General features: G+C 37.3%; 3 protein-coding genes across 3 annotated transcripts in view; 2 read left to right on the top strand and 1 right to left on the bottom strand.

Moving 5' to 3' along the window:
* The window catches only part of PDE6B (phosphodiesterase 6B), a 44,630-nt gene extending 38,392 nt beyond the window's left edge, over positions 1-6,238 (top strand). The window contains exons 18-22 of the mRNA XM_070935447.1: positions 5-68; positions 591-665; positions 2,500-2,583; positions 5,227-5,380; positions 6,174-6,238. Of these exons, the coding sequence (XP_070791548.1) occupies positions 5-68; positions 591-665; positions 2,500-2,583; positions 5,227-5,380; positions 6,174-6,238 (442 nt within the window). The remainder of the gene's footprint in view (positions 1-4; positions 69-590; positions 666-2,499; positions 2,584-5,226; positions 5,381-6,173) is intronic.
* A 4,731-nt stretch (positions 6,239-10,969) lies between these two features.
* ATP5ME (ATP synthase membrane subunit e) lies at positions 10,970-16,219 on the bottom strand. Its single transcript, XM_070935448.1, has 4 exons — positions 16,119-16,219; positions 13,717-13,771; positions 12,813-12,911; positions 10,970-11,150 (listed from the first exon to the last, which is right to left on the bottom strand). The coding sequence occupies exons 1-4, from the start codon at positions 16,152-16,154 to the stop codon at positions 11,128-11,130; spliced, it is 213 nt and encodes a 70-aa protein (XP_070791549.1). The 5' UTR covers positions 16,155-16,219; the 3' UTR covers positions 10,970-11,127.
* A 1,642-nt stretch (positions 16,220-17,861) lies between these two features.
* Positions 17,862-25,181, top strand: MYL5 (myosin light chain 5). Its single transcript, XM_070935449.1, has 7 exons — positions 17,862-17,937; positions 18,656-18,763; positions 21,106-21,181; positions 21,977-22,081; positions 22,761-22,839; positions 24,162-24,210; positions 25,083-25,181. Exons 1-7 carry the CDS (start codon positions 17,935-17,937, stop codon positions 25,179-25,181), a joined length of 519 nt encoding a protein of 172 aa, XP_070791550.1. The 5' UTR covers positions 17,862-17,934.
* Positions 25,182-26,200: the final 1,019 nt, after the last annotated feature.

Below are 26,200 nucleotides of genomic sequence, written 5' to 3' on the forward strand. Positions count from 1 at the left end.
ACAGGGCTATGATGATGACCGCCTGTGACTTATCCGCTATTGCAAAACCATGGGAAATCCAGAGTAAGGTCAGATGCCTTTCACACAGTGTCTTTTCTTCAAATGTTAAGAGCAATCTGTGGATTGTGTATTTTCGCTATCATAGAGTTGAATTATTTTATCCTTGTAGTGTCTATCAAAGCGTTAGGGGTTGACCCTACAGCATATATAAAAGACTGGATCCTGCCCCAATAAGACAATATAAACTTTACATTGTGTTTTTTTTTTCTTTATCGCTTTGGTCTTCCCAACATCCACTTGTAGTCTTTCAGTGATGGAGCTCAGATACATTAGAAATTCCATCAAGACAATTTACAGCCAGTCTAACACATCTATTTAACAAGTGAGATGTGAAAAAGTATTGTATTCCAGAAATCTATGGTGTGCTTTTTTTCCACAGGTAATAACCTCAGGTTGTGTTTAAGATGATTAAGTAATGCCGTAAAAATTTTAGAGGTTTAAAATCTCATTGACATCAATGACCTTCTGTAAGCATAAAAGTTGTGAAATGTGAATGCCAGCATCATAAAAGTTTTTCCCCCCATGTATAGGTGGCATTACTTGTAGCAGCTGAATTCTGGGAACAGGGAGATCTGGAAATTTCTGTACTTCAACAACAGCCTATTGTAAGTTCATTTTAAAAAATAGTCATTGATTTGCTTCCAGTTTTCTTCTGTTTTTTCCTCCTAGTAACCTTTCTACTTCTGGAAGGTGAAATCTTATGCTACGGGCAGCCCTCCTTTCCAAATGTCCATCCAGCAAGAGGAAGAGCCAGAGTTAACTCAATTCTGATTCAGTGGGCATCAGCACTGCAGGACATGTGAAATAAAAACCTTGCTAGAACATATAGTGTTAGGGACACGGTGGCTCAGTGGCTAAGATGCTGAGCTTGTCGATCGAAAGGTCAGCAGTTTCGAATCCTTAGTGCCGCGTGAGCTCCTGTTACTTGTCCCAGCTTTTGCCAACTTAGCAGTTCGAAAGCACATAAAAAATGCAAGTAAAAATAGGGACCACCTTTGGTGGGAAGGTAACAGTGTTCCGTGTACCTTTGGTGTTTAGTCATGCCAGCCACATGACCACGGCAGAGGTGGGTTTCAGCAGGTTCTGACCAGTTCTTGAGAACCAGTAGCGGAAATTTTGAGTAGTTCAGAGAACCGGTAGTAAAAATTCTGACTGGCCCTGCCCCCATCTATTCTTTGCCTCCCGAGTCCCAGCTGATTGGAAGGAAATTGGGATTTTGCAGTAATCTTCCCTTGGATTGAGGAGAGAATGGAGATTTTACAGTATCCTTCCCCTGCCACACCCACCAAGGTACGCCCAAGCCATGCCACGCCCACCAAGCCACACCCACAGAACAGGTAGTAAAAAAATTTGAAACCTACCACTGGACCACAGAGACATCTTCGGACAGCACTGGCTCTTCGGTTTTGAAATGGAGTTGAGCACCGCCCCCTAGAGTCAGGAACGACTAGCACATATGTGCGAGGGGAACATTTACCTTTACCTTTATAACATATAGTAGAAGCTATTTTGGGACCTTTCCAGGTGAAACAATAGTTTCACCCCATTTTGTAGAGAGATGAAGACGAAAAAAGGGCTTATCTATCTCACTGTAATATTTCCTCATTAAAATGGGTAAAGGGGCCGAGATGGAATGGTTCAAGGACAGATAGTCTCTCCTCTGTACATCATTTCATCTTGAAATTCACCCAATTTCCAAAGCTAATGTGGTGGTCATTGAATGGAAGTCCCCCAAATTTATATACGGAGAGAAATGTTTTTCCTCCTTTTCCATGGGAGTAAATAACAGCCATTTATGTGAGAACAAATTAAACTTAATTGAGATGACCTCATTTTTGCCCAAGACTGATTATTTTCCTCTTCCATTTGGCTGATTTATAATCATTCTCTTTATCTCATTGAAGATATGAGGCTCACTGCAGGTAGTTTTTGACTTACAAGAGTTCGTTTAGTGACCCGTTCAAAGTTACAACGGCACTGATAAAAGGTGACTTATGACCGTTTTTCACATTTATGATGTTAGCAGCATCCCCATGGTCATGTGATCAAAATTCAGGTGCTTGCCAACTGATTCATAGTTATGATGGTTGCGGTATCCTGGGGTCATGTGATCATCTTTTGCGAGCTTCTGACAAGCAAAGTCAACGGGGAAACCAGATTTGCTTAACAACCGTATTACTAACTTAACAGCTGCAATGATTCACTTAGTAATTGTGGCAAGAAAGGTCGTAAAATGGGGCAAAGCTCACTTGACAAATGTCTCTCACATACCAACAGAAATTTTGGGCTGGTTATAAGTCGAGGACTACCTATGCTATTACAGTGCTTTAAACCCTAAGGTTTCTTGGCAACACTAGAATTCAGACTTCAAAACTCTGTTTCTTAAGAGGATTTAATAAATGTGCCCATTCAAAAACAACCATTGCTATTTTTTCCTAGCCTATGATGGACAGAAGAAAAGCTGCTGAGCTCCCCAAACTTCAAGTTGGTTTCATCGACTTTGTGTGCACATTTGTATACAAGGTAAGCGGATTAATGATCTGATCTATTAGGTCCAGGAACTTTTACTAAATTTAAGTCACTGTATGAAACCTCTTGCCCTCTAGGTGATTTAGATTTCATCTCCCACCACTTTTAGAAAACATGAGCAATAGCAAGGGATTATAAGAATTGTAATCCAAACCATCTGGATGGCATTAAGTTGCTTATACTTGGTTGAGGCAGATATTTTTATCACCAACAATATCTCTGCTTATGGCACCTTAGTACAAATCCTTTGGGAGTTAGAAGGCAGTTTTCCATTTCCTTTATTTATAATTAACCTTTTTTTTTTGTTCACTATTTTTAAAAATGAGAATCTAGAGTTGCACTCTAGCATTTTCTGAGCTTTCTGTTCCCTCCAGTGGGATGTTGGAAAGAAATTCTATAAATAGGTTGGACTTTCTCAGTCAACACGACAGCTCTCCAAAACCAAATAGAATCTGATGAGATTTGAGCGATGAAGAGAAAGGATCAAGTTTGAAAATAAGCAACCCCAGAGAAGGGACCAGAAAAACTCCCCCAAAACTATACTCCCACAAAAAGTGGAAGCTATTATGTGTAAATAGGAAACAAAACCACACTCTCTCATACTGATGATGCTCCCTAGATGGGTGATGAACTGTCTGCAATCAAGCAGAGAACTTCAGAGAACACCAAGAATTCCACCCCATGCATCTTTATTTTATATTGTTTGATGTTACATAATTGAACTTGCAAATGATTTGCATTGCTAGGTGAGGAAGGCAACTGACCTAGCTTATTGTTTTGAGACACTTGAGAAAAATGCTTTTACAATTATATTATGTGAGATTTTAAATTTAAGGAGTTTAATATAAAGATGAAGGGAAAAATTGAATTTGGTTAAGATTAGAGGTTAGGATGAAGAGTAATATTGGTCTATAAAAAAAAATAGAGAGAATAAATACTATGACAAAAAGGGAATATATAAATTGTGTTGAAATGACTAAAAATTGTCTAAATTTGTGAACCGGCCAATACTCTGTTCAGAAAAAATACTTTGTTTGTTTGTTTGTTTGTTTGTTTGTTTGTTTGTTTGTATAAAAAATAATAAAAACTTTTTTTTAAAAAAAAGAAAAATGCTTTTACAATCTCGAAAATGTCTATCGGCAAGAGAGCTTCACTGCTTCCTTTCTAAAATATCTTGTCTTCCAGAGACCTGTTCTTCAAGTTCTGATATTATTCTTCATGGAAGAATAAATTAAATTAAATTAAATTAATTAAATTAATAAATTAATAAATATAAATTAAATAAATAAATAAAGCATTCTTAATGAACGGATGATAGGATTAGGTTAGGTTAGGTTTCAGTGACTACAATAAATAAGCAAATCATCAAGCAAAACAGAAAAAAAATTCTGTTTTATTTCCAATTAAAGGATTTACTTTGTAAATATAGCCTTCTCTTTTCTTGAAGCAAATTTTGAAGCTTTTGACCTTGGATAGATCTCTGTGTCAGGTTTCGATGCTATCTCAAAATAAATGAATTTCCAAACTGCCGATCTTTAAGGAAATTTTCTCTTTATTCGAGCACAGCAATCTGATCCTGACTCTTTCGCGGTCAGTACTGACCTTTGCCCCCCAATCCCTCCCTTTCCGATCCCCAATTCTCTGCTCCTCATTGGCTATCTTCCAAGTCACTTTCCTGATTCCTTCTTTGTCAGATCACAGGAATGTCTCCCCCCCCTCCCATCTCCGAGGAGACAGAATCTTCAAAGGGATTTAGTAGGCAAAGGTTCAGGCTTCTCTTCTCTTTATTATATGTCAGTGCTGGGACGCTGACACTCTGCTGTGTAACTGATGCTTAACGCAGTTTATAAGAAAAGGGTTGTTTAAATGACCATGAAATGGAATTATCTTTCCTGAGGAACTCCTCAAGATGAATAAAGGAAATTATATCCCAAATTATAATGCTTAAGCTGATCCTTGTTCCACAAATCAAAATCATACAGGTAAACGACCCACATTTATCCCCCAAATGCTTGGCTGAAGATGATCATACAGTTCAGATTTTATAGGAAGACAACAGCTTCAGCAACTGAGTTCAAAATAGTTATACAGGTAGTCTTCAACTTAAAAACATTTATTTAGTGACCGTTTGAAGTTAAAACAGGACTGAAAAAAAAGCGACATATTATCGTTTTTCACACTTAAAATTGTTGCAGCATTCCCACAGCCATGCGATCAAAATTCGGACGCATGTCAACTGGCATGTGTTTATGATGGTTGCAGTGTCACTGGGTCGTGTGATTCCCTTTTGCGACCTTCTGGCCAGCAAACACAATGTAGAAACCAGGTTCACTTAACAACTGTGTTACTAACTTAACAACCACAGTGTTTCCCTTAGCAACTTTGGCAAGAAAAGTCGTAAAACCAAAAACTCACTCAGCCAAAAACTCACTCAACGCAAAATCAAAACTCACTCGACAACAGCTTAACAACAGAAATTTTGGGCTCCCTTGTGGTTGTAAGTCGAGGACTATCTGTAACAAGGAGATATTAGAGTGACTGGTAAAGGCTACAAACACCACAGGAGGCTCATGTCTTTGCCAAAGGACTTGGAGACCATTCATTTGGGATCCTTCTTCCTATTGTTTGCTCCTGTAGGAATTTTCACAGTTCCACCCTGAAATTCTGCCAATGTATGAAAGACTGCTCAACAACCGCAAAGAGTGGAAAGCTCTGGCTGATGTGTCTGAAGCAAAGATGGCAGCTTTGCAGGAAGAACAGAAGAAGGACCAAAAAACAGATGCTCCTGAAGGTTAGGGGAAAAAATGAAACTTAGGATCTCTAATATTCTTTCTCCTTCCCAGCTACTGGCTTTATATAATATGACCTGAATAGTGTGAGAGAAAGCTGATTGTGATAAAATATATTAAAATATCAAAGCATCCTATGTACAGGAGGAGGCTTAGTTTATTTTGCTATGGTTAAGTCAAGAGGAGAGGTTCCTTCCACATTGGAAAGACTAATTTATGGCCCCAATTGCTCAATGGATTGAAGCCATGATATGACTTACGATTTACTGTATAAACAAGTTGCTTATATACATAGATTGAGTATGGATAAATTTCAATGAAACATGGTCGTCCTTTACTGGACATCCTTTATCCTTTATTGAAATTGTTACATAAAACTTAAATGTGTATTACTTCTGGCATTTCCTTTTTTTAACTCGTATTTTTTTTCTTTGTTTAAAAAATAAGGCAATAAGAACAAAACCAATAGCAGAAATTAGGTTTAAAGCACAGCTAGCAATTTCTCTAAATGAAGTACAAGTTTAGCCATGCCATTTCATTCATCCTCATCGATACCAATTTTATAAACTTACCTCTTTTCTGTCAACAAAATTCTTCCTTTGTAGCAATTCCAAAATCCAACCAATTTTGACTTTCCCCACTCAGTTCAGGTAGCTTCTTTTTCACCTGATGACGATCCTGCAATTAAAACAGTGCCTGGCATGCAAACATTAAGTAGATGGTTCTTCATAGCCAATTCTTAAATGGACACCCATTGAAAACCTCAGCTAACCATTGCTTTTTTTCTTTTTGCAGCACCAAAAGAAAAAATGGCCAATGGAGGACCTGTTACCTCATCTTCAACTTGTTGCATTATTTAGGTCAACATTTAACAGAAGATTACAATAGGTCAACAGTACCTAAGGGCTGTTTCACATATACAGCATCAGAACTAGATTTGCCAGGTGTACAGATGAACAAGAGCCATAGCAATGTGGATCTAGAGAAGCGTGTACTTTATGTATTTTCAAATGTGCTTCATGCAAATTCTGCATTTATACGTCTCCTTAAAAAACTTAGATATATAGCTAAATAGCTGAAGATGCTGCCATATGTTCTAAAGTTGTCCTGGAACATGACATGTATATATGTTTGAGCTACATGAACATTCTGCATCACTGAACTAACTCTTTGCCTCCTGTGGTATTTTGTGGCTATATTATTAGAAATCTAGAATAATCTACTTCTCAGGACCGTTTTATAAAATCAAGGGCCAATCATGGCTGAAGTAGTTTGAAATTAAGCAGACTCATAACAAAGCTTTGGGGGACCTAAGGTGTTCTCATCAATAACCTCTACAATGAATAATTTCAGAGAAGCATGTACGAAGGAGAGACTAATCTGTAGATAGGATGTAATCAGCCATCAAAGGGAGAAAAACGAAGTATATTCCCATACAAATCACTGGGGAACAGACCCACCACGACCACAAATCCTGCTTCTGCAAGACATTAAGTTGCAGTCCTTGTTTCAAATGTACAGTGGAGGGTCTAAAGCAGGGGTGTCAAACTCACAGCATCATGGCGACGTCACGTGTTGTATCAGGACTTTTTCCCCCCTTCACTAAACTGGGTGTGGGCGTGGCCACCGCATGACGGATCTGGCCCCGGGCCAGGACTTTGACAGCCCTGGTATAAAGCTTCAAATTTGGCCTTGGACATTAGTTTTTACTCAGGGGTGGGATCCTACCAGTTAATCAACCGGTTCACTGAGCGCGCGCTTTGCCGAACCGGTCCGAACCGGTAGAATCCCACCACTGCTTTTACTTATTCTTACAGAATACTTCCTTCTTCTATTGACAGAAGTAAATCCCAGGTTTAAAAAAAACACACACGCACATACAAATGTGAGGCTTTCTTTCAGATGCAAAGAAATTATAGTTGTGCTCATAAGTTTACATACCCTGGCAGAATTTATTATTTCCTGGCCATATTTCAGAGAATATGAATGATAACACGAAAACCTTTCTTCCACTCATGGTTAGTGTTTGGCTGAAGCCATTTATTATCAATCAATTGTGTTTACTCTTTTTCAATCATAATGACAACAGAAACTACCCAAATGACCCTGATCACAAGTTTACATACCCTGGTGATTGTGGCCTGATAACCTGCACACAGGTTGACACACAGGGGTGTGAATGGCTGTTAAAGGTAACCATCCTCACCTGTGATCTGTTTGCATGTAATTAGTTTCTGGCTGCCTGACAGACCCTTGCATCCTTCATCCAGTGCTGCACTGACGTTTCTGTATTCTGAGTCATGCGGAAAGCAAAAGAATTGTCAAAGGATCTGCGGGAAAAGGTAGTTGAACTGTATAAAACAGGAAAGGGATATAAAAAGATATCCAAGGAATTGAGAATGCCAATCAGCAGTGTTCAAACTCTAATCAAGAAGTGGAAAATGAGGGGTTCTATTGAACCCAAACCACGGTCAGGTAGACCAACTAAACTTTCAACCACAACTGCCAGGAAAATTGTTTGGGATGCAAAGAAAAACCCACAAATAACTTCAGGTGAAATACGGGACTCTCTGAAAACATGAGGTGTGGCTGTTTCAAGATGCACAATAAGGAGGCACTGGACGAAAGATGGGCTGCATGGTCAAGTCGCCAGAAGAAAGCCATTACTACGCAAATGCCACAAAGTATCCCGCTTACAATACGCCAAACAGCACAGAGGCAAGACTCAAACCTTCTGGCACAAAGTCATTTGGAGTGATGAGACGAAAATTGAGCTTTTCGGTCACAACCATAAATGCTACATTTGGAGAGGAGTCAACAAGGCCTATGATGAAAAGTACACCATTCCTACTGTGAAACACGAAGGTGGATCGCTGATGTTTTGGGGATGTGTGAGCTACAAAGGCACAGGAAATTTGGTCAGAATTGATGGCACAATGAATGCAGTATATTATCAAAAGATACTGGAGGACAATTTACATTCATCAGCCTGGAAGATATGCATGGGACGTACTTGGACATTCCAACATGACAATGATCCTAAACACAAGGCCAAGTCAACCTGTCATTGGCTACAGCAGAATAAAGTGAAGGTTCTGGAGTGGCCATCTCAGTCTCTTGACCTCTATATCGAGCCACTCTGGGGAGATCTCAAACGTGCAGTTCATGCAAGACAGCCCAAGAATTTACAGGACCTGGAGGCTTTTTGCCAGGAAGAATGGGCAGCTTTAACATCTGAGAAGATAAAGAGCCTCATCCACACATACCACAAAAGACTTCAAGCTGTCATTGATGTTAAAGAGGGCAATACACCATATTAAGCACTGGGATATGTAAACTTGTGATCAGGGTCATTTGGGTAGTTTCTGTTGTCATTATGATTGAAAAAGAATAAACACAGTTGATTGATAATAAATAGCTTCAGCCAAACACTAACCATGAGTGAAAGAAAAGTTTTTGTGTTATCATTCATATTCTCTGAAAAATGGCCAAGAAATCATAAATTCTGCCAAGGTATGTAAACTTATGAGCACAACTGTATTTGTTGTAAGCAATTTTTGCTTATAGACCAAATAAATAAAGAGCTGGTGATTATTGGCAAAGGCAGTTTATTTTCATGTCAGGGATATAATGGGGAAGCAGAGCATATAAGCATTTGTGACTTGAAAAAAAAATATTTATATTTATTGGCTGCCCAACTCCAGTGAAATAAAATAAAATAAATTCTGTCAAAACGTATGAGGAGTTGGGGACTGAGCCATCCAGAATTATAAGTTAGTACTATTGAATGAAATAGAACTTAAACTGTATATAAGCAAATTGCTTTTTCATCACAAAGGAGTATGGAAATGGATATGGGAGAGCAAGGACATCAGCCTGGTAGCAAAATGCAAATTATTCCGCATTATCATGATTCCAAAGGTACCTATGGCTGGACCATGAAAAAACTAGACAGGAAGAAAATTGATTTCCTCAAACTGTGGGCTTGAAGAAGATTCCTGAACACTTCTCGGTCAGCAAAGGTGACAACCAAGTACTGGAGCATACAGCACCAGACATATCACTACCGTGCAAAATCACAAAATTCTATCTTACAGTACTTATTTCAGTCATGTCATCTGATCAAACTCACTGGAAAAGGAAGTTATCCTTGGAACAGTCAGAGGTAAGAGGAAATGATGCTGTCAAAAAACAGGACGAGTACTGTGTTTCCCCGAAAATAAGACCGTCTTATATTTTTCTTGAACCCTGAAATAAGCGCTTGGCCTCATTGTCATGCACTCAAAAGCCTGATTGGGCTTATTATCAGGGGAGAACTTATTTTGGGGGAAACAGGGCAGATACTATCAAAGTCACCCCCAGCCAGAGCATAAAGTAAATGAAAAGTCATACAAGATCAGAAAATGTGTAGAGGGCTGGTCCATAGAATCACGAAGAATCAGACATGATTGAATGGACAGCATCGTATCGTATTCCCCTGAAAATAAGACACTGTCTTATATTTTTTTGAACCCTGAAATAAGCACTTGGTCTTATTTTCGAGGTCTTATTATTTTGGGGCATGCAGAGCAAGATGGGGCTTCTCTTGCCATCTTACCTGATTAACCCTAATCAGAGGAAATGGCGGGGACTGGCTATGCATGCGGTTAAATATTTTTGGGGAAGGCTTATTTTCAGGGGGCCTTAGTTTTGATGATTTCCCTTTGCTTTCCCAGGCGACTTATCACCTCATTTCTGATTTTGTCAACCCAGTTAATACATAACAACCGTCTGTAAATCCACATTTCAAATGCTTCTAGTCTCTTGAAGAGGCTTTCTGTCAGAGACCAAGGAGTGCATATTGTAAATAATCTAACATATGTACATTTATAAAAAATGTTATCAGTGGAAGTGAATTACCCCTTTCTAAACCTCTTAAGAAACGAGCACTTCTTCCCTCACCTAAGATCTGAGCTGCTGCACTTCATTTCTAATGGAATACATTGATTTCAGTAGGCTTCATTTGATTTTTCCAAACCTTTCTTAAGTATGCAAATATGAAGAACATTACTTATTCTGACATGATGTCTTTACAATCCATGTCTGATAAAAACTAAAAAGTAAAGAAAATCAAGAGAACCTCACTATATAAATCCAGAGAGCCAGTGACATAACCTGCCACACCATCATAAAATCGAGGCAAAAGCAGTTGATTTCTCAGTCAACAGCTCAAAGGTTTTTCCAACAATATATCTATTTTTATTATATAACCTTGCTCCTCCTTTTTGCACATTGTGCTATTGGTTTTTTAGAAGTTCTCTAGTGTCTAATAAATTTTAAATCAAATAAGTCATAGAAGCAGCTCTCTCTCTCTCTCTCTCTCTAATATATGATACCAATAAAGATGAATATTTATAGCTCCGGGTTGAAATGAGAGGTCTTTGGTGCTCAGGTTGGTTGTTTTCTTACAGACATTTTACCCAAATTTCTTACAGATATTTTACCCAAAGTAACATCATCAGTAGTGTGTGTGTGTGTGTGTGTGTTCTAGTCAATACACAAACAGCATCAACACAAAGACTTCGAGAATAAACTTAGATCAACACACTGTATTTCATTTTGTCATTTCTTTTTTAATTAGCGCTATGCACATTAAGAAAGCCAACATTGTTTGTGAATGTCTGTCTATTGATGTAAATAAATGTATTTTAGACATTTAGAATTATTCAATATTTCAAAGATTGGATATAAAGATGTGGACCAAGGAGTTTTATTTCAGTATTGATTCTTGAGCTGAAAAAGAAAAAAAAGGCAATTAGCAAAAACAGCAGCAAGCTACATCCTAAATGCACACAGAATTTAAACAGATTTTTGAAGAAAGCTTTATGAAATATATTCTTGTCAGATGCTTTGGCAATTCTCCTTAACTGATAATACTTTAGCTGCCAGATGATCAAAGACACAATAATATTCTCTTCCAAATATGGAAGAGTTATGACATATTAGCTTTATATTATAATTTTCCCCTGCTGGAGAAGACTCCTGTGAGTCCCTTGGACTGCATGGTGAACAAACCAGTCAGTCCTAGAGGAGATCAACCCTGACTGCTCTTTAGAAGGCCAGATCCTGAAGATAAAACTCAAATACTTTGGCCACCTAATGAGAAGGATTCACTGGAGAAGAGCCTAATGCTGGGAAAGATTGAGGGCAAAAGAAGAAGGGGACGGCAGAGAATGAGGTGGCTGGATGGAGTCACTGAAGCAGTAGGTGTGAGCTTAAATGGACTCCGAGGGAAAGTAGAGACAGGAAGGTCGCGATAGGTTGGACACGACTTTGCAACTAACAATAATTTTCCAATTAAAATAAATATTTAGAATAATCTACAATCAGATGTAGCCATCCTTGAAGCACATTCATTGAAATCAACAACTGTCCTGGAGAAACCTCTGATGCTGTAGGACTGGTTCTTTCCACTGATACCTGAGATGACAGGCCTCCACAGCCAACCACAATAAAAGAAAAATGACATACATGGAAACATTTGATGCAAGTATATAAACTATGATATTTGCATCATGATGTATGTTTCATCACTTCCCCCAGCTCCCCAGGAGGATATGCCTGAAGTACTGTTTTCATGTGCAGCAAGAGTATTGTATGTACAAATTTGGAAAAGCAATGAAACATTTCCAGTGGAAGATTGGATTAGAAAGTTAACTGGATTTGCAGAAATGGTAAGTTGGCTAGTTTAGTCAGAAAACAATAGGCAAAAGATGTTTTTGAAAGACCAGAAACTTTAAGATTAAAAAGAGACAAAGATGATGGATAAAAGATTATAATCATTACTCAATAGAAAGAAAGGCAGAAGGCAGAATTATATCTTTATTCCCTTCCTTCCTTTTTTCACTTTCTATCTTACCATATTAAAAATGCATATAATTTATTTATATCCTGCCTTTACAAACAACAATAACAAATTTACAAATAGCTCAAGGTAGTGAAGATATCCAATATACCTTCCTCCTCCAATTTTCCTCACAACAACTCCTCTGTGAGGTGGGTTGAGCTGGTTTTCATGGCTAAGGCAGAATTGGAATTCAGTCTCCCACTCGCTAGCCTGGTGCCTTAACAATTAGACCAAACAGGATCTCTCTCTCTGTTTGGCTAGATGGATGCATTCAGTTGTGGGATTCAAATAATTTAACAACCGGTTCCCTGCTTTCATGATTTCTTCCAACAACCAGTTCACCAAACTGCTCAGAAAGTTAACAACCGGTTCTCCCGAAGTGGTGCGAACTGGCTGAATCCCGCCACTGGATGTATCTATGTATGTTATGTGGGAGAGAGGAGATTTCACTGAAATCCAAAACATCAACCTGTTGACATAGAGGTAGTCCACTTACAATCATTCATTTGGTGACTATTGTCAAAATGAAACAAATGTACAGAAAATACCTTCTTCCAATGCTTTTGCAATTCTTTTCAATTCCTCCCGTTTTGCTTTTTCCTCTGCTTCTATTATCCTATCCTGTACAGCAATAGGCTTTAAATAGGCTATTGCAAAGTAAAACAATATGTATTCAGAGGAAACATAAATGCATTATAATTTATTTCTTCACAGTACTTTGCTTTCAATTCATTAAAAGCATGTGGAGTTTCAAGATACAAAATATTTAACATAGGCCTCTGGAATAAATTTTAGCTTCACAGTGGATCAGATTTGTACTCCACTTTTAGCATTGCTAACATTTAACTAAATTATTAAGATGCAATTTCACAAAATATAGAAAAAAGGTAATATAGAGAGTACACTATTTTTTTAACTTATTAATAAGCCCTGAATTCAGAATGGATTTTTAACAAGATTTTAAAAAATGTTTTAAATTGATTTATTAAATTTATATGCCGTCCGATAGTGATTTTTATAAAATGCTTCATAAAATTGAATATGCTCATAATGTTCATGCACCAATAAATATATGCATCAAATCTTAATTTTGGAAGTATAAATGTAGACTCCAATCAGGAGCAATGTGATATTAATAAATTGGTATCAATAAACAACAACCAATCTTGTGCATTTTTTTCACATGAAGTAATCTAAGACTTTTTAGAACATGGGTGTCAAACTCACGGCCTGCAGGCCGGATGTGTCATGCACAGGCTATGCCAATGCCCGATTTAGCGAAGGAGAAAAAAGTCACAATACATCACATGAAGATGCTTGTGAATAACTGTTAAACCAGATGGAACAGCTGGATGTAAATGCATCTACTACAAAAATATTACAGTATTGTTTAATTGATGTATTTTTCTAAACTAAACATAATCCAAAAGGTTATTTTTATTAACCACTTACCATATCTTCTTGCTCCATAAATGATTCCCAACACCAGTGCTGAGTATCTGCATAACTTTAAAATTACAGAAATGTGAACCATAAAGAATATTATGCTTAATTCATAAAAAGACTGAATTCAGATGTTCCAATGTGTTATATATATTCCACAGTTGTACCATTCTGCATACCCACTATTATTATGAAGTGGTGTACACATTATACTACTTGTTTAGCGATCATTCAAAGTTACAAGAGCACTAGGAAAAATGTATTCCCCATGGTCACGTGATTAAAATTCAGATGCTTCGCAACCAGCATGTATTTATCATGGCTGCAGAGTCCTGGAGTCAGTTACATGATTGCCATTTGCTGGCTGGATCACAGCTGGCTTCCGACAAGCAAAGACAATGGGGGAAGCCAGATTTGTTTAACAATGGCAGTGATTCACTTAAATCAGGGGTGGGCAATTAATTTTCCCAAGTACCCACAGAAGGAACTGGGACTGTTATGGAAGGCCAAACCAACTGGGTTGCAAACAAGCATAGGCATGCATGCATGCCGTACGTAAATAGGAAAAAAAAGCAATCACCTTCAAAATAAAAGTAATACAATTGTATTGAATGCGTAGTGTACACTTATTTACATTTGAATTCTAACTTTTGATTGATCTCACGGGGTTGTATAGGGACAACCAAACAGCCGGATGTGGGCTGGGGGTTGTAAAATGTTCAGGTCTGACTTAATTTGTGACAATGCCTTGCTTAGCAACTGAAATTCTGATCCCAACTATGATCTTAAGTCAAGGACTATCTATACAATTTTGTATATTATACTTGCTTTTAGCAGCATAAAAGCAGTAACCAGAATGAGAATACAAAAATGATGACTTGTTTGAACATTTTGATCGTGTTTTCAAAAGGTTTCCCAGATATTTTTATTTTGTAATGGTGTGTTGGAATGTCCTTGGGAGACAAAAGGAAGTTGCAGATTACACAACCATCACGTAAACCAGGGGTGTCAAACTTGTGTCATCACAACGTCGTCACATAATGTATCAGGACTTTTTTCCCCTTCCCTAAACAGGGTGGGGGTGCAGCCAGCACATGACACATCCGGCCCGCGGGCCAAGAGTTTGACACCCCTGATGTAAACAAATCTCAGCCAACAGAAGCAGAAAGGACCAGGAAAGCATTGCAGAAAGCACCTCCTTAGTTTTCTGGAGAGTAAAAATAAAGCAGGGGAGAAATACTTCCAGATTTGCAGGATTCTGTCCATGTAACCTTACAAAGACATAGCTAGTACTGGTAGTTCTTTTTGTCTAGATTACCTCACAGGACTAACAGATATATCCTTTGGCAAAGCCAAAATAGCTTTTAAACAGCATTCAAGACAAACTCTCCCCGATGGCTGTATTTAGTTGTCATGATTACATTTCATCAGAACCTTTCTGATACAGCTAGCTTGTAGGTGAAAATCTTTTTAATTCTTTGGGCATGTCTAGATTTTGTTAAGAATTTCCTGTTAAGTGCTCTGAAGAGTCTGAGTAAGATACCAGTTATAAATGCTTTATGTATGCTAAATGGTCTGTGATTAATATATATATGTAGGCTATAAAGCACTGTAGTCTACGTGCTATTGCTATTTATATGTATGTATGTATATGTATGGCTGTGTATGTATGTATGTGTGTATATATGCACACATATACACACATACATATATGTATATGTGTATACATGTGTATACACACATATATGTAATGTGTGCACGCATATACATACACACATATATGCATACATATACATACACACCTGTACATATACATATGCAATATACACATACATGCATATATGTGTGTGTGTGTGTGTGTGTGTGTGTGCATATCTATACATACAGATGCATACAGATAAAATATATCTGTGTATGCATGTGTATGTATAGATACACACATATATATGTGCATATTGCATATGTATATGTACGGGCGTATATGTATATGTATGTGTGTGTATATATACATATATGTATACACATACCCATGCACACACAGCCATACACATGCATGCACATACATACACATACACACATACATATAAATAGCAATAGCACTTAAGATTACAGTGCTTTAAATAAAAGAGAACAAGATGCGATTTGAGCGAGGGCGAGAGGGAAATTCACACGAAAACCCGGGACAGACGAGCTACGTGGAAGACTCCGGATCTGCAGGGCCGAAAGGGCAGGAGACGGGCGCACCGTTCCCCAGCCAGCCCTTCTCCGTGACCTCCACGGTCACCTTCCGACTAAAAGGGGGCGCCGGTTTCCCTCCCTCGTGTCCAGGCCTCGCCCACTGCGAGACGGAGCGCGTGCATGCCGGCGCCCCAACGGAAACCCGAAGCGGCACGCGCGGCGCCTCAGCTCACCTTGATGAGCGGTGAAACCTCCACTGGGGCAATCATCTTCTCCTCCCGGCCGAAGGAAAACGGATGTGACGCACGAAGCCGTTGAGAACGCAGGCGCGCCGTGACGCACAGACGTCGACGTTACAAAACGAGATAGACAGAAAGAGGTAGAGATAGAAAATGGAAGATCACGCGTGAATGCAATTTTTTTTATAGAGCTACGACATCAAGAATATGCCTCCGAGAAATCCCATGGAAAGTCTGCGGCTATTTTTATTTTTAACTTTTCAGAGTATATTTAAAATCAAATAAAAGGAAACTTTTACCTTTATAAATAACATCAACATTTTTATATGGTGATATTTTGTACAAGTCTTAGAATCTAAGGATTATTCTGCCAATGCCTTTTCCAATACCAAATGCTTTCTCCCCTGCGTGCAGACCAACTACACAGTAGTCTAGCGTAAGCCAATAAGAATAAGTTTTACTGACTTGCTCGGGAATTCTACAGTATTTATGAATTTAATCATTTTTATATCAAAATAAATGGGCTTTTACATTATAAATTGTTTGATGAAACAGAAATTATATGCTATGATTAATTCATCAAACAGTTTGAAAAGCTTGTTATTATTGATTTACTTAAAAAGAACAATATATGTTTTGAAAGTTACAAGTTGAAAATGTTTTCAACTACTCTTAAGACACAACATCTTTAAAAGTTCCTTAAATTGGATCCTAAAGAAGAGAGCAACAGCAGAGAGTAAAGATACACATAGAGCCTGCCAAAGTCCCAGGGAGAATATCACAATACAATATAATCAGTGAATATTATTAGCACGAGCAGCTGTGGGCACATTATCTGAACTGCAAGAAACCATTCCACAAGAATATTTTGAGCTCATAAATATTTCTAACAAGGCCCGTCATTTTAAATATTTGATTTAGAGAAGTCATGTTTCATTTTGCAATAAATCATAAAGTGGTTCATTAACTGCATAAACCATTTAAATAAATGAAGTGGATTGTTTAAATTTAAAAATGTAAATTTGGTATCCAAAGCACGCTAAACCCAAATGCAGTTTGTTTATGTATGCTGCCAACTGTGATTGTATAATTATGATTTATGATTTACCATGTTGTGTGAACCCAGATACTCAAAGGGATATCTAGCTTTCTATAAATAGAAATGACTGGGATTGAATATGTTAAATCTGTTTAACTAAGTCAAAACCATCCAAGTCAAGATCTACTCTTCCCAATTCACAGTCATGATGAATTCTCCAGAATTCTTTGTATTTCTGGTTTATTATAATAATAATGTTAAAAGATATGGAGAAAACTACAAAATCAAATCTTGTTTAATTTTAAGAAATCATGACGAATTATATCAAGAAATTGATATAATGTAGCATCTTTCAAATGTATTTCCCAGAATATTCAGGGGTGGAATTTAGAAGTCTTCCTTAAAAAGTTAATTCTTGTTTAATCCCTGCTCAGTGAGAAACTGTTCTTACTATGTTATAATATATGAGTTCAAAAGGTACACAAAAATAGCTTGAGTGACAGTTGAATCCACCGCCATGGATATTGCAGCTCATAGCAATTGAAGGAATGTCTTACTGGACAACTTCAACTAACTGTTGTTTGTTCACCAGGGAATAGAAGGTATCTTGAAGTTCTGACCAAGTATGGAGTCATCTTGTGAGCTGAAGATTTTTTCAGTGTTGAGATCTTCTTCGGGAATGCCATCTGGAAAGACAAGATCCTCCTCTACATATAAGAAGTGTTTGATACAGTCAACTTCCCAGAGAAATAAAGGATCTCTCCAGGAAAGATGGTGAGTTTAACCTGTATTTTAAAAAATGATGTCTCTATGTTTTTCATAACACAAACTTGATTGAGTAATCTCTTAAAGGGTAAATATTTAGAGGATAGATATATATATTTATTTAAAAACTAAACCAGTTTTTTTCAAGTATAACTCCAAGCTACAATCTGTATATCCTCCTTGCCAGTGCTGTCTTAATGCATGGGCCTGATGGGTATTTGCCCGTGGACCACATGAAGCATAGGGGCCCCATACTAATATGTGTATGTTAACCCTTCAATGCACCTTGTATCATATAAATACAGCAACTGTATGGCTTACTAATTATTATTGTGTTTTTCAAGCCTCGTGTATTTTTCAAATGTTTATCATGTTGATTAGTTGTTGCTGCACAGAATGTTTTTAATGTTTCAACACCAATTTTGTTGGAAGTGCCAATAAAATAAATATATGTTTAATTTGATTGACCGTTTACATTTTTATTCCTGTGAGTAGTTGTCGTAGGGGCCCCAGTACACTGCTTTGGCCAGGGCCCATAATGCTGTTAACACGGCCCTGCCTCTTGCTTTTGTACAGGATGGTATGTATAAAACATTATAGCATCAAGGCTGCATTTTGTTATTTAGGAAAATAACCTGAGAATGATTATCAGCTGTCCTATCTTCTTCTAACTGTGTGATCAGAACAAAGCAAGATCTGACTGAATTCATAATTCTCTTCATTTCAGGCCAGCCGAAAAACCAAAAAGAAGGAAGGTGGTGCCAAACGTGCTCAAAGGGCTTCCTCTAATGTTTTCTCCAACTTTGAACAGACACAGATCCAAGAGTTTAAGGAAGTAAGAACATTTCTCTTTAGGATGTTTTAAACTCCACATGAGGGGTATTCCACTATAAAAACTGGACAAGCTTTAACCTATTGTCATCCCACACAACTGGCTTGTTACTGTGCATTAAAAATAGGAGATCTTCACTAAGAATATTTATCGGCATACAGTTTCCTTTAAGTCAGAGGGCTTCTCTCTCTCCCTCTTGCACTCTCTTGATCTCCCTCTCTCCCATTTTCTATCCGTTAGTAACCTAGAGATGTCAGGCAGTGAAGTACATCTTAGAAATGAATCAAACTAAACTTTGAAGAGTAGGATGTGGTAATATGTTGCATTTATGTTGTATTTACCCATTAACTTGCTTTTTAAATAATAAAATCCTTTGCATAGATGTGTCCTACTTTGTTCAGTAGGATTTGAGCTGTGGTGGCACAGTGGTTAGAGTGCAGTACTGCAAGCTACTTCTGCCTGCAATTTGGCAGTTCAAATCTCACCAGGCTCAAGGTTGACTCAGCCTTCCATCCTTCCGAGGTGGGTAAAATGAGGATCCAAATTGTTGGGGCCAATATGCTGACTCTGTAAACTGCTTAGAGAGCACCATAAAGCAGTATATAAATCTAAGTGCTATTACTATTGCTATTTACTACTAGAAAGCCTACAGTATATTAGATTGCAGCCTAAATCAGAAAACAGTTAACAGAAACAAGATAGAAAAATATGATATAAAAATGAGACTCATTTGCAGACTGACTCTGCCTACCATGTAAGGGAACTCCCCCCCCCCTCCAATTCAGGAATTTTGTATTTTATTTAAGAACATCATTCTTGTTAGTATATCACATGCCATCAATCTATAGGCTGTTGGGACTTAACAGGAAAGTCTTTTAATCATAAGTAAAGTCTGACACTACTGGACTGGGGAAACCTTTACCTTACACCTTGCAGTCCCTGCTCCCTCCTACATTGGAAATGAAGCCCTCAACCTGCCAAGCCCAGCCCAATGTGGCCCTCATATCCATAAAAGCTGATTCCTCTAAGCCTGGTTTTCTCAGACTTGGCAACTTTAAGATATGTGAGTTTCACCTCACAGCTTCCTGACTAGGGAATTCTGGGAGTTGAAATCCACACATCTTAAAGTTGCTAAGATTGAGAAACCGTATTCTATATTATTGAAGCAGTCATTAGTTTCCCCCAAATTTGTCCTGTGAATGACTATTAATAAATATTAATTAATAGCCATTAATTAATATCAATGTCTAGACTGTATTTATGGGGGTTTGGGGATGCAACTGACTCTGTTGTTGCATCCCCAAACCCCCATAACTTTAACCTTAGACTGTCTGCTGTTGACCTCACTCCATTTCTAAGAGGTCTGTAAGGAGCATGCATAAGCATACCAATGTGCCTACCGTCCCTGTTCTACTGTCCCCATTTATTCATATCCATTTCCTGTGTTCATACTCATGTTTATACTTATACCTGTTATCTCGTACATGTTTGACAAACTAAATAAACAAATAAAAGAAAGAAAGAAAAATAAATTGTGATGTTCAATGTTTTTTCCATAGCTACCATACAATATGTCATATAACCAGGGTGAAATGCTACTGGTTTGCTCCAGTTCGGGTGAACTGATAGTAATAAAATCTACTGGTTCGGGAAACAGATAGTAAAAAAAAAAAAAAGCTACTGGTTCCGTCAAACTAGTAGTTAAAAAAGCTACCGATTCAGGCGAACCGGTAGTTTAAAAAGGGTAATCCTGCTTTCTAGCAAAGCTAAATCATGCGCCACAGCTGATCCCCACCTCGCTGTTCTACTTACCTTCCCAAGCCTCCTTTTGGCGTGTACTGTGCATGCGCACGCAGCACACGCAGCACACGTTTGGAGGGTGGCGTCCATGCGCGGCCAGCGAACCGGTAGCAAACTGCATATAACTGTATATAACTACAATATCTGTGGTGCTTGGAACTACTGTTAACTCAATTTATGCTGATTATTTAGAAATGCATATGTTCCATTTCTGTTTGTTCAAATAGCTAAATTTAAGAGCATAGCTAAGAAATGGAGGAGCCTATTCAATAACAATTCCATCTTCCTGTAGAATAATTTGTAACTCTAATTCTGGAAGTATGTTTGCATGTTTTTGATAAGAAAAAAAATTGAAATCTACAGCTCTAAATTTAAGCTTAACTATCACATTTTTGCTTTTCCAAATGTTGGAATGTAGAAAAAACTCTCATGCCAATATTCTATCCACTGAAATACATCGGACCTAGACTGAAGTAAGTATGATTAGGATTGAGATGATATTAGTAACTAACAGATACATAATAAAAATATTTTTTAAAAAATAGGCTTTCACCCTAATTGATCAGAACAGAGATGGCTTCATAGATAAAGAAGACCTAAAAGATACCTATGCATCATTGGGCAAGTGTTATGAAATTATTTCCTCTCAATTTAAAATCAGTTTTTTTCTCTTTGTTTTGTAATCTGATACAGTAATAATTACACTTAAGTAGAATACAAGGAACAGAAACAAATTGCAATAAATTAGAGTAACCTTAAAATCAGACTCTGTAGAGTAGGGGTATCAAACTCGATTTCATTGAGGGCCGCATCAGGGTTGTGTTTTACCTCTGGGGAAGAAGGGGACATGGCCAGGGTGGGCATGAATCTATTTTTGCCTGTGGCATCCTGCAACCCTCTGCCAGTGAAAATGGAGCTCAGGAGGGTCACAAGCGGCCCTCCTGAGCTTTATTTTCGTTGGCAGAGGCACTGTGGGCCAGTCCTTTGCTATTTCCAGGGTGGCCCCATGAGCCAGATCTAAGCACCTCATGGACTGGATCCCAAGCTTTGAGTTTGACACCCCTGTTGTAGAGCAACAGATGGTAAATATATTTTCTGCTCTTAATATAATTTAAATGTAAATTACAATAATTTCTCAATCTAATTCCAAGTATATTATTCTATTGATTCAAGGAGATTGCAGATAAATTCAGTTTAAAATCTACTTTTGTTATTAATTGCTTGAGCTCTTTATGTTCTTTTAAAATGATTACAAGTTGAAGGGGAGTGGGTAATTGGAAATTGGAATTTTTTGAAACTGGTAAAATTACTTTTTGCTGGCATTTATAAAAATTGGTAGAATTTACCATCAACAAGATTCATGTAAATCTGATATAGCTAAAGACAGATGCAATTAATGTCTTTGTTTGATTTTAGGTAAAACAAATGTCAAAGATGATGAATTAGAATCTATGCTTAAAGAAGCTACAGGACCTATTAATTTCACCATGTTTTTGAACTTATTTGGGGAAAAGTTAAGTGGTAAGTTTAGCACTAACTTATAAAGCCATTTCCACCCCAAAAAAAACTTAGGCTGAATTTTCCTGTTTGTTGTGAATTAGGACAATGAGAGCTTAATAGCAATCCTACAAATGTCCTTATTTGGCGAGGTTGTCCTTTAATAATAGTGGCTAAAAAATTAAAATTAAAAACAAGTAGGAAATGTTGAAAACTTTGGGGATTTCCAAATTCAATCTTCACCACTTTTGATGTTAGCTGATCCACATAGATCCATATACTTTTGAATTTTGTAGTGGCATTTTTGCTCAAAATGTGTTCAAAATTATATTTAGAACCAAATTTGATTTGGAAAATGAGTATCACATTGGAAAACTAAGAGAGGCATGAACTGATTTATTTGGAAATGGACTTTACTTGGAGCTCCTAAATCCTGATGTCCTAATTTTAGTTTTCCAAACCAAAGCAATTGTTTTCCCTTTAAACAATCCCTTTTTATAGATTAACGACTTGTCAACCCATCAAGGGACCGTAGACAATGTTGAGCTCTTTTCCCTAGTCCTGTGAGGCATTTCAGCCTTAGAACTGTAACAAATTATTGGAAACCATTAAAACTGATGCTAAATCCTCTAGTCCAGCATTTTAAGGCTCAGAAGGAACAAGAGTTCCAACAAATCCAACTATATCTCATTATTTTCTGCAGGTACAGATACTGAAGAGACTATACTGAATGCATTTAAAATGTTTGACCCAGACGCTAAAGGCAACATTAACAAGGATTAGTAAGTATTAGATGGCAAAAAGGTCATTGGGAGTCAGGTGGCATAAATTTAAATAAACAGCTCTTATTGTGAAGCAATCCATACTGTCAGTTTGGTTTGAAAATAACTTGGATGATACATCAACAAGTTTCTGCCCAATTGCATCTAGGCTACAATCTAATATCATTTAAAGTGCAAAAAGTAATGCCAAAGTAATGAAAATTGCTTGCAACTTCTTTCTCAGTTCAAAGCTTTGGTATAAACTTTTGAAAGTCTTAAAACAGTTGACCTGAAGAAGCACCTGTCCCTTTAAAACATCTCTCAGATTGTTGCTTCTGATTTGAGCTCTTTCTGCAAAGGTTTCCTACCAGAAAGGAGCTAAATGAGAAAATCAAATCAAATCACTTCATAACAGCAGATAGATAGATAGATAGATAGATAGATAGATAGATAGATAGATGGATGGATGGATTGAAGGATGGATAGATGACAAGTATATATATCTTAAAGTTAAGATATATAACAAGGAATATGAATGAAGTAAAGGATGTACAGCAATAAAAGTATAATAATAGAGTAGGAAAAAATAACATCTATACATAAGTAGTTGATTGTTGATTGATTAGTCTAATGGCCATATCAAATAAAACAAGGTAATACAGCATTTTGGGATGTAAACTATTGAATGAAATAATCGGATAAAATGATTGCCAATTGACCTCAATCTGATCTAGATAGGTTCTAAATTGAATGGCTACAGCTGTCAACTTGGAAGTCTTTTATATGGTCCACGTGTTTGTACCGTGGGAGAAGTAAGACAGTTTATTTCCAAGTAAAATCAGAATCTTCAATTAAAAGACAAATAGCGCACATAGAGGCCCAAACTGGGCAACCTAGGAAGAAATTCTTTGGTTCTTATCAAATAAGAGGAGTGACAATTATACTCTGTGCCTGGAAATGTCTTCAGAATGAGGAAGGGGGTGAGAGTCATCCTAGAGTCCCTGTTTATAACCATGTTCAACTGAGGCAAACACGTGACATGTTCTGATAGAAAGTAAAAAATTGTCATGTAATGTTTCTAGATCTCTAATCTAGAAAGATGACATCTTCCATGCTGCCATTCAATCGTCAAGTAAATTAAGACACCCACGCAGACATATAAAACATATTTTGCAAGTAATGTACAAGACTTCAGTGGCACTTAGCTCATTGGCAGACAGGTACAACTGGGCTTTTGTAATACAGAAAACATTCTCCCACGTAGGAATAGACAAATATGTATTTTTTTCCATGCAACCCTTTCTAACATTTTAAAACAAATCTCTTCTTTGTTTCTTCAACAGTATGAAACGTTTAATGATGTCCCAAGGCGATAAGTTTACAACAGAAGAGGTCTGTATTTTTAAGAATGCTGTTTTTTAAAGTGGAGAGGAACTTTTAAAAATGCAGCCAGGATCATCCCAATTAAAAATTAAATTCTTTAACAGGGATATTTATTATGGGGTTACGCCAAACAATTGCCATCTTATACCAAAAAGTTCAAAACAAATTTCTTGAAACAAATAGCTATTGTTCCAAACTCATTTAAACCAGAATTTCACAATTATAACACACTTGAATAAATAAACCATTGAAGGTAATGTAAGGATCCATGAAGCTGCCTTACATAATCCAGATCACTGAAGAATCTGTCATCCTGCTGAAATCGAATGGCAACAGCTGTTCAACTGAGGGGTGCTAAACTCTGGATGCCACAGATTAAAATTCATTTGCTTCTGTCTGTAACACACAAATGTGGTTACTAAAGGGCTGGCTCTAACTGAAAATAAAAAGGTTGCCAAGTTTAATCTAAAGAAAGTGCAGATGACTTCTAAACTCTTTTGTACTTCTAATTAGCTAATGTAATATGTACTTAGTGGCCACACAAAATTCTTATTCTTTAGAAAAATTAGTTAATCATTACTGTTATTTTCAGGCGAAAGGTAACAAATGGAGTAAGTTCCTTTTGTTGAAGTTATTTTTTGTCCTAATAAATGGCAATTCAGTTGTGTGAAAACTTTGATGGAGAACCCTGAGATAGCAACTTCTAATTTTGTTACTTCTGTAAACAAAATGTATGCTTTTTTGAGTCTAGCAGGAATTTTTAGTAGACACGCTTCTACAGTTTCTAACTTTAAAAGCTGAAGAATTATTTGGCAGTGGTCTATGGCCTTGTCCTGCTCAAATTCCTTGGCTGAATTCTTCCTTTTTCTATTGTTGTACAGATAGATCAGATGTTTCAATGCTCCCCTATTGACTCGGCAGGAAATCTGGATTACAAAACTCTCTGCTACACCATCACACACGGGGATGAAAAAGAATGAAATTCATAAGCTTTAGGAAGTTGTGTTTACATCTGTCACATTAATTAAACAAAATGACAAAACATTTCTTGCTTTCTCTGTGATTTGAAACACTTATTTAAACAGCCATCTTTCCTGATATTGAATTGATGTTATTAACAAGGTCATTTGAAACACACAAATCCATTATTTCAGTTGCGTTTTTGTGCCACTAAACAGTTAAAAAAAGAGAACAGTTATAGTATGCACCTTCACATTGCATTTTAAATATACTTTTAAATTATGGTAGCATTTATTGCAGGCATACTTTTATGCAGATGAAATATTCAATTGGTGCATCATTGTATATTCCAGATGGTCATTCACTCTTCCTTCATGGTGAATATTTGAAACAGTGGAACAGTAGCAGTAGCATAAACTACCGTAGCAGAATACTTTTATACACAGCATTTGACATAGCAGCCGCTTGGAAATGTCCCATCTGCATCACTTGACTATCTGCCACTTAATATAATTGAGATTTAAAATTCACCTGGAAATAGATTAAGAGTTACGTTTTTTTTTTTTTAAAAAAAATTGCCCTGGAATATTCCAAGCAATCTGTTACACAGCTACTTGTGTGTGTTGAACAGAGATCAGAATGAGAGACATTGTTCTGTTGTGATTAAAAGAGACCTACCTTTTAGTCTGAGGGCTAAAGTCTGAGTTTGGTGCAGTGGTTAAGGATCAGGCTAGAAACCATCAGATTGTGAATTCTAGTCCCAGGCACAAAATTACCTGGGTGACCTTGGGCTAGTCACTTTCTCTCAGCCCCTGCAAAGAGGCAATGGCCAAAGCATTTCTGAAGAACCTTCCCAAGAAAATTGCAGAAACTTGTCCAAGCAGTCTCCAAGAACTGGACATGACTGAGCCAAAAAGTGGGGGTGGGGGGGGAGTCTATTCTACCCTCAGGGATGGAAGTTCTCTGAGTGATTTGGGCCAATCAATGTCAGCCTTTCAAGATTGATCAGACTAAGAATCCAATATCATGTAGGTCAGCT

This window comes from Pituophis catenifer, unplaced genomic scaffold, assembly GCF_029215685.1.
Source record: "Pituophis catenifer annectens isolate HBS135680 unplaced genomic scaffold, rPitCat1.0.hap2 SCAF_2, whole genome shotgun sequence".
Lineage (NCBI taxonomy): Eukaryota > Metazoa > Chordata > Lepidosauria > Squamata > Colubridae > Pituophis > Pituophis catenifer.

Bases quoted from the DNA above. Each gene is read 5' to 3' on its own strand.
- ATP5ME (XM_070935448.1), bottom strand. From the start codon at position 16,154: ATGATTGCCCCAGTGGAGGTTTCACCGCTCATCAAG. The intron at 13,772-16,118 runs GTGAGCTGAGGC...GTAATTTTAAAG, and splicing joins AGGTTTCACCGCTCATCAAG to TTATGCAGATACTCAGCACT. The intron at 11,151-12,812 runs GTATTTTCTGTA...TTTCTTTTTCAG, and splicing joins TGCAAAAGCATTGGAAGAAG to CTCAAGAATCAATACTGAAA.
- MYL5 (XM_070935449.1), top strand. The intron at 18,764-21,105 runs GTAAGAACATTT...TTTAAAAAATAG, and splicing joins AGATCCAAGAGTTTAAGGAA to GCTTTCACCCTAATTGATCA. The intron at 24,211-25,082 runs GTCTGTATTTTT...ATTGTTGTACAG, and splicing joins ATAAGTTTACAACAGAAGAG to ATAGATCAGATGTTTCAATG.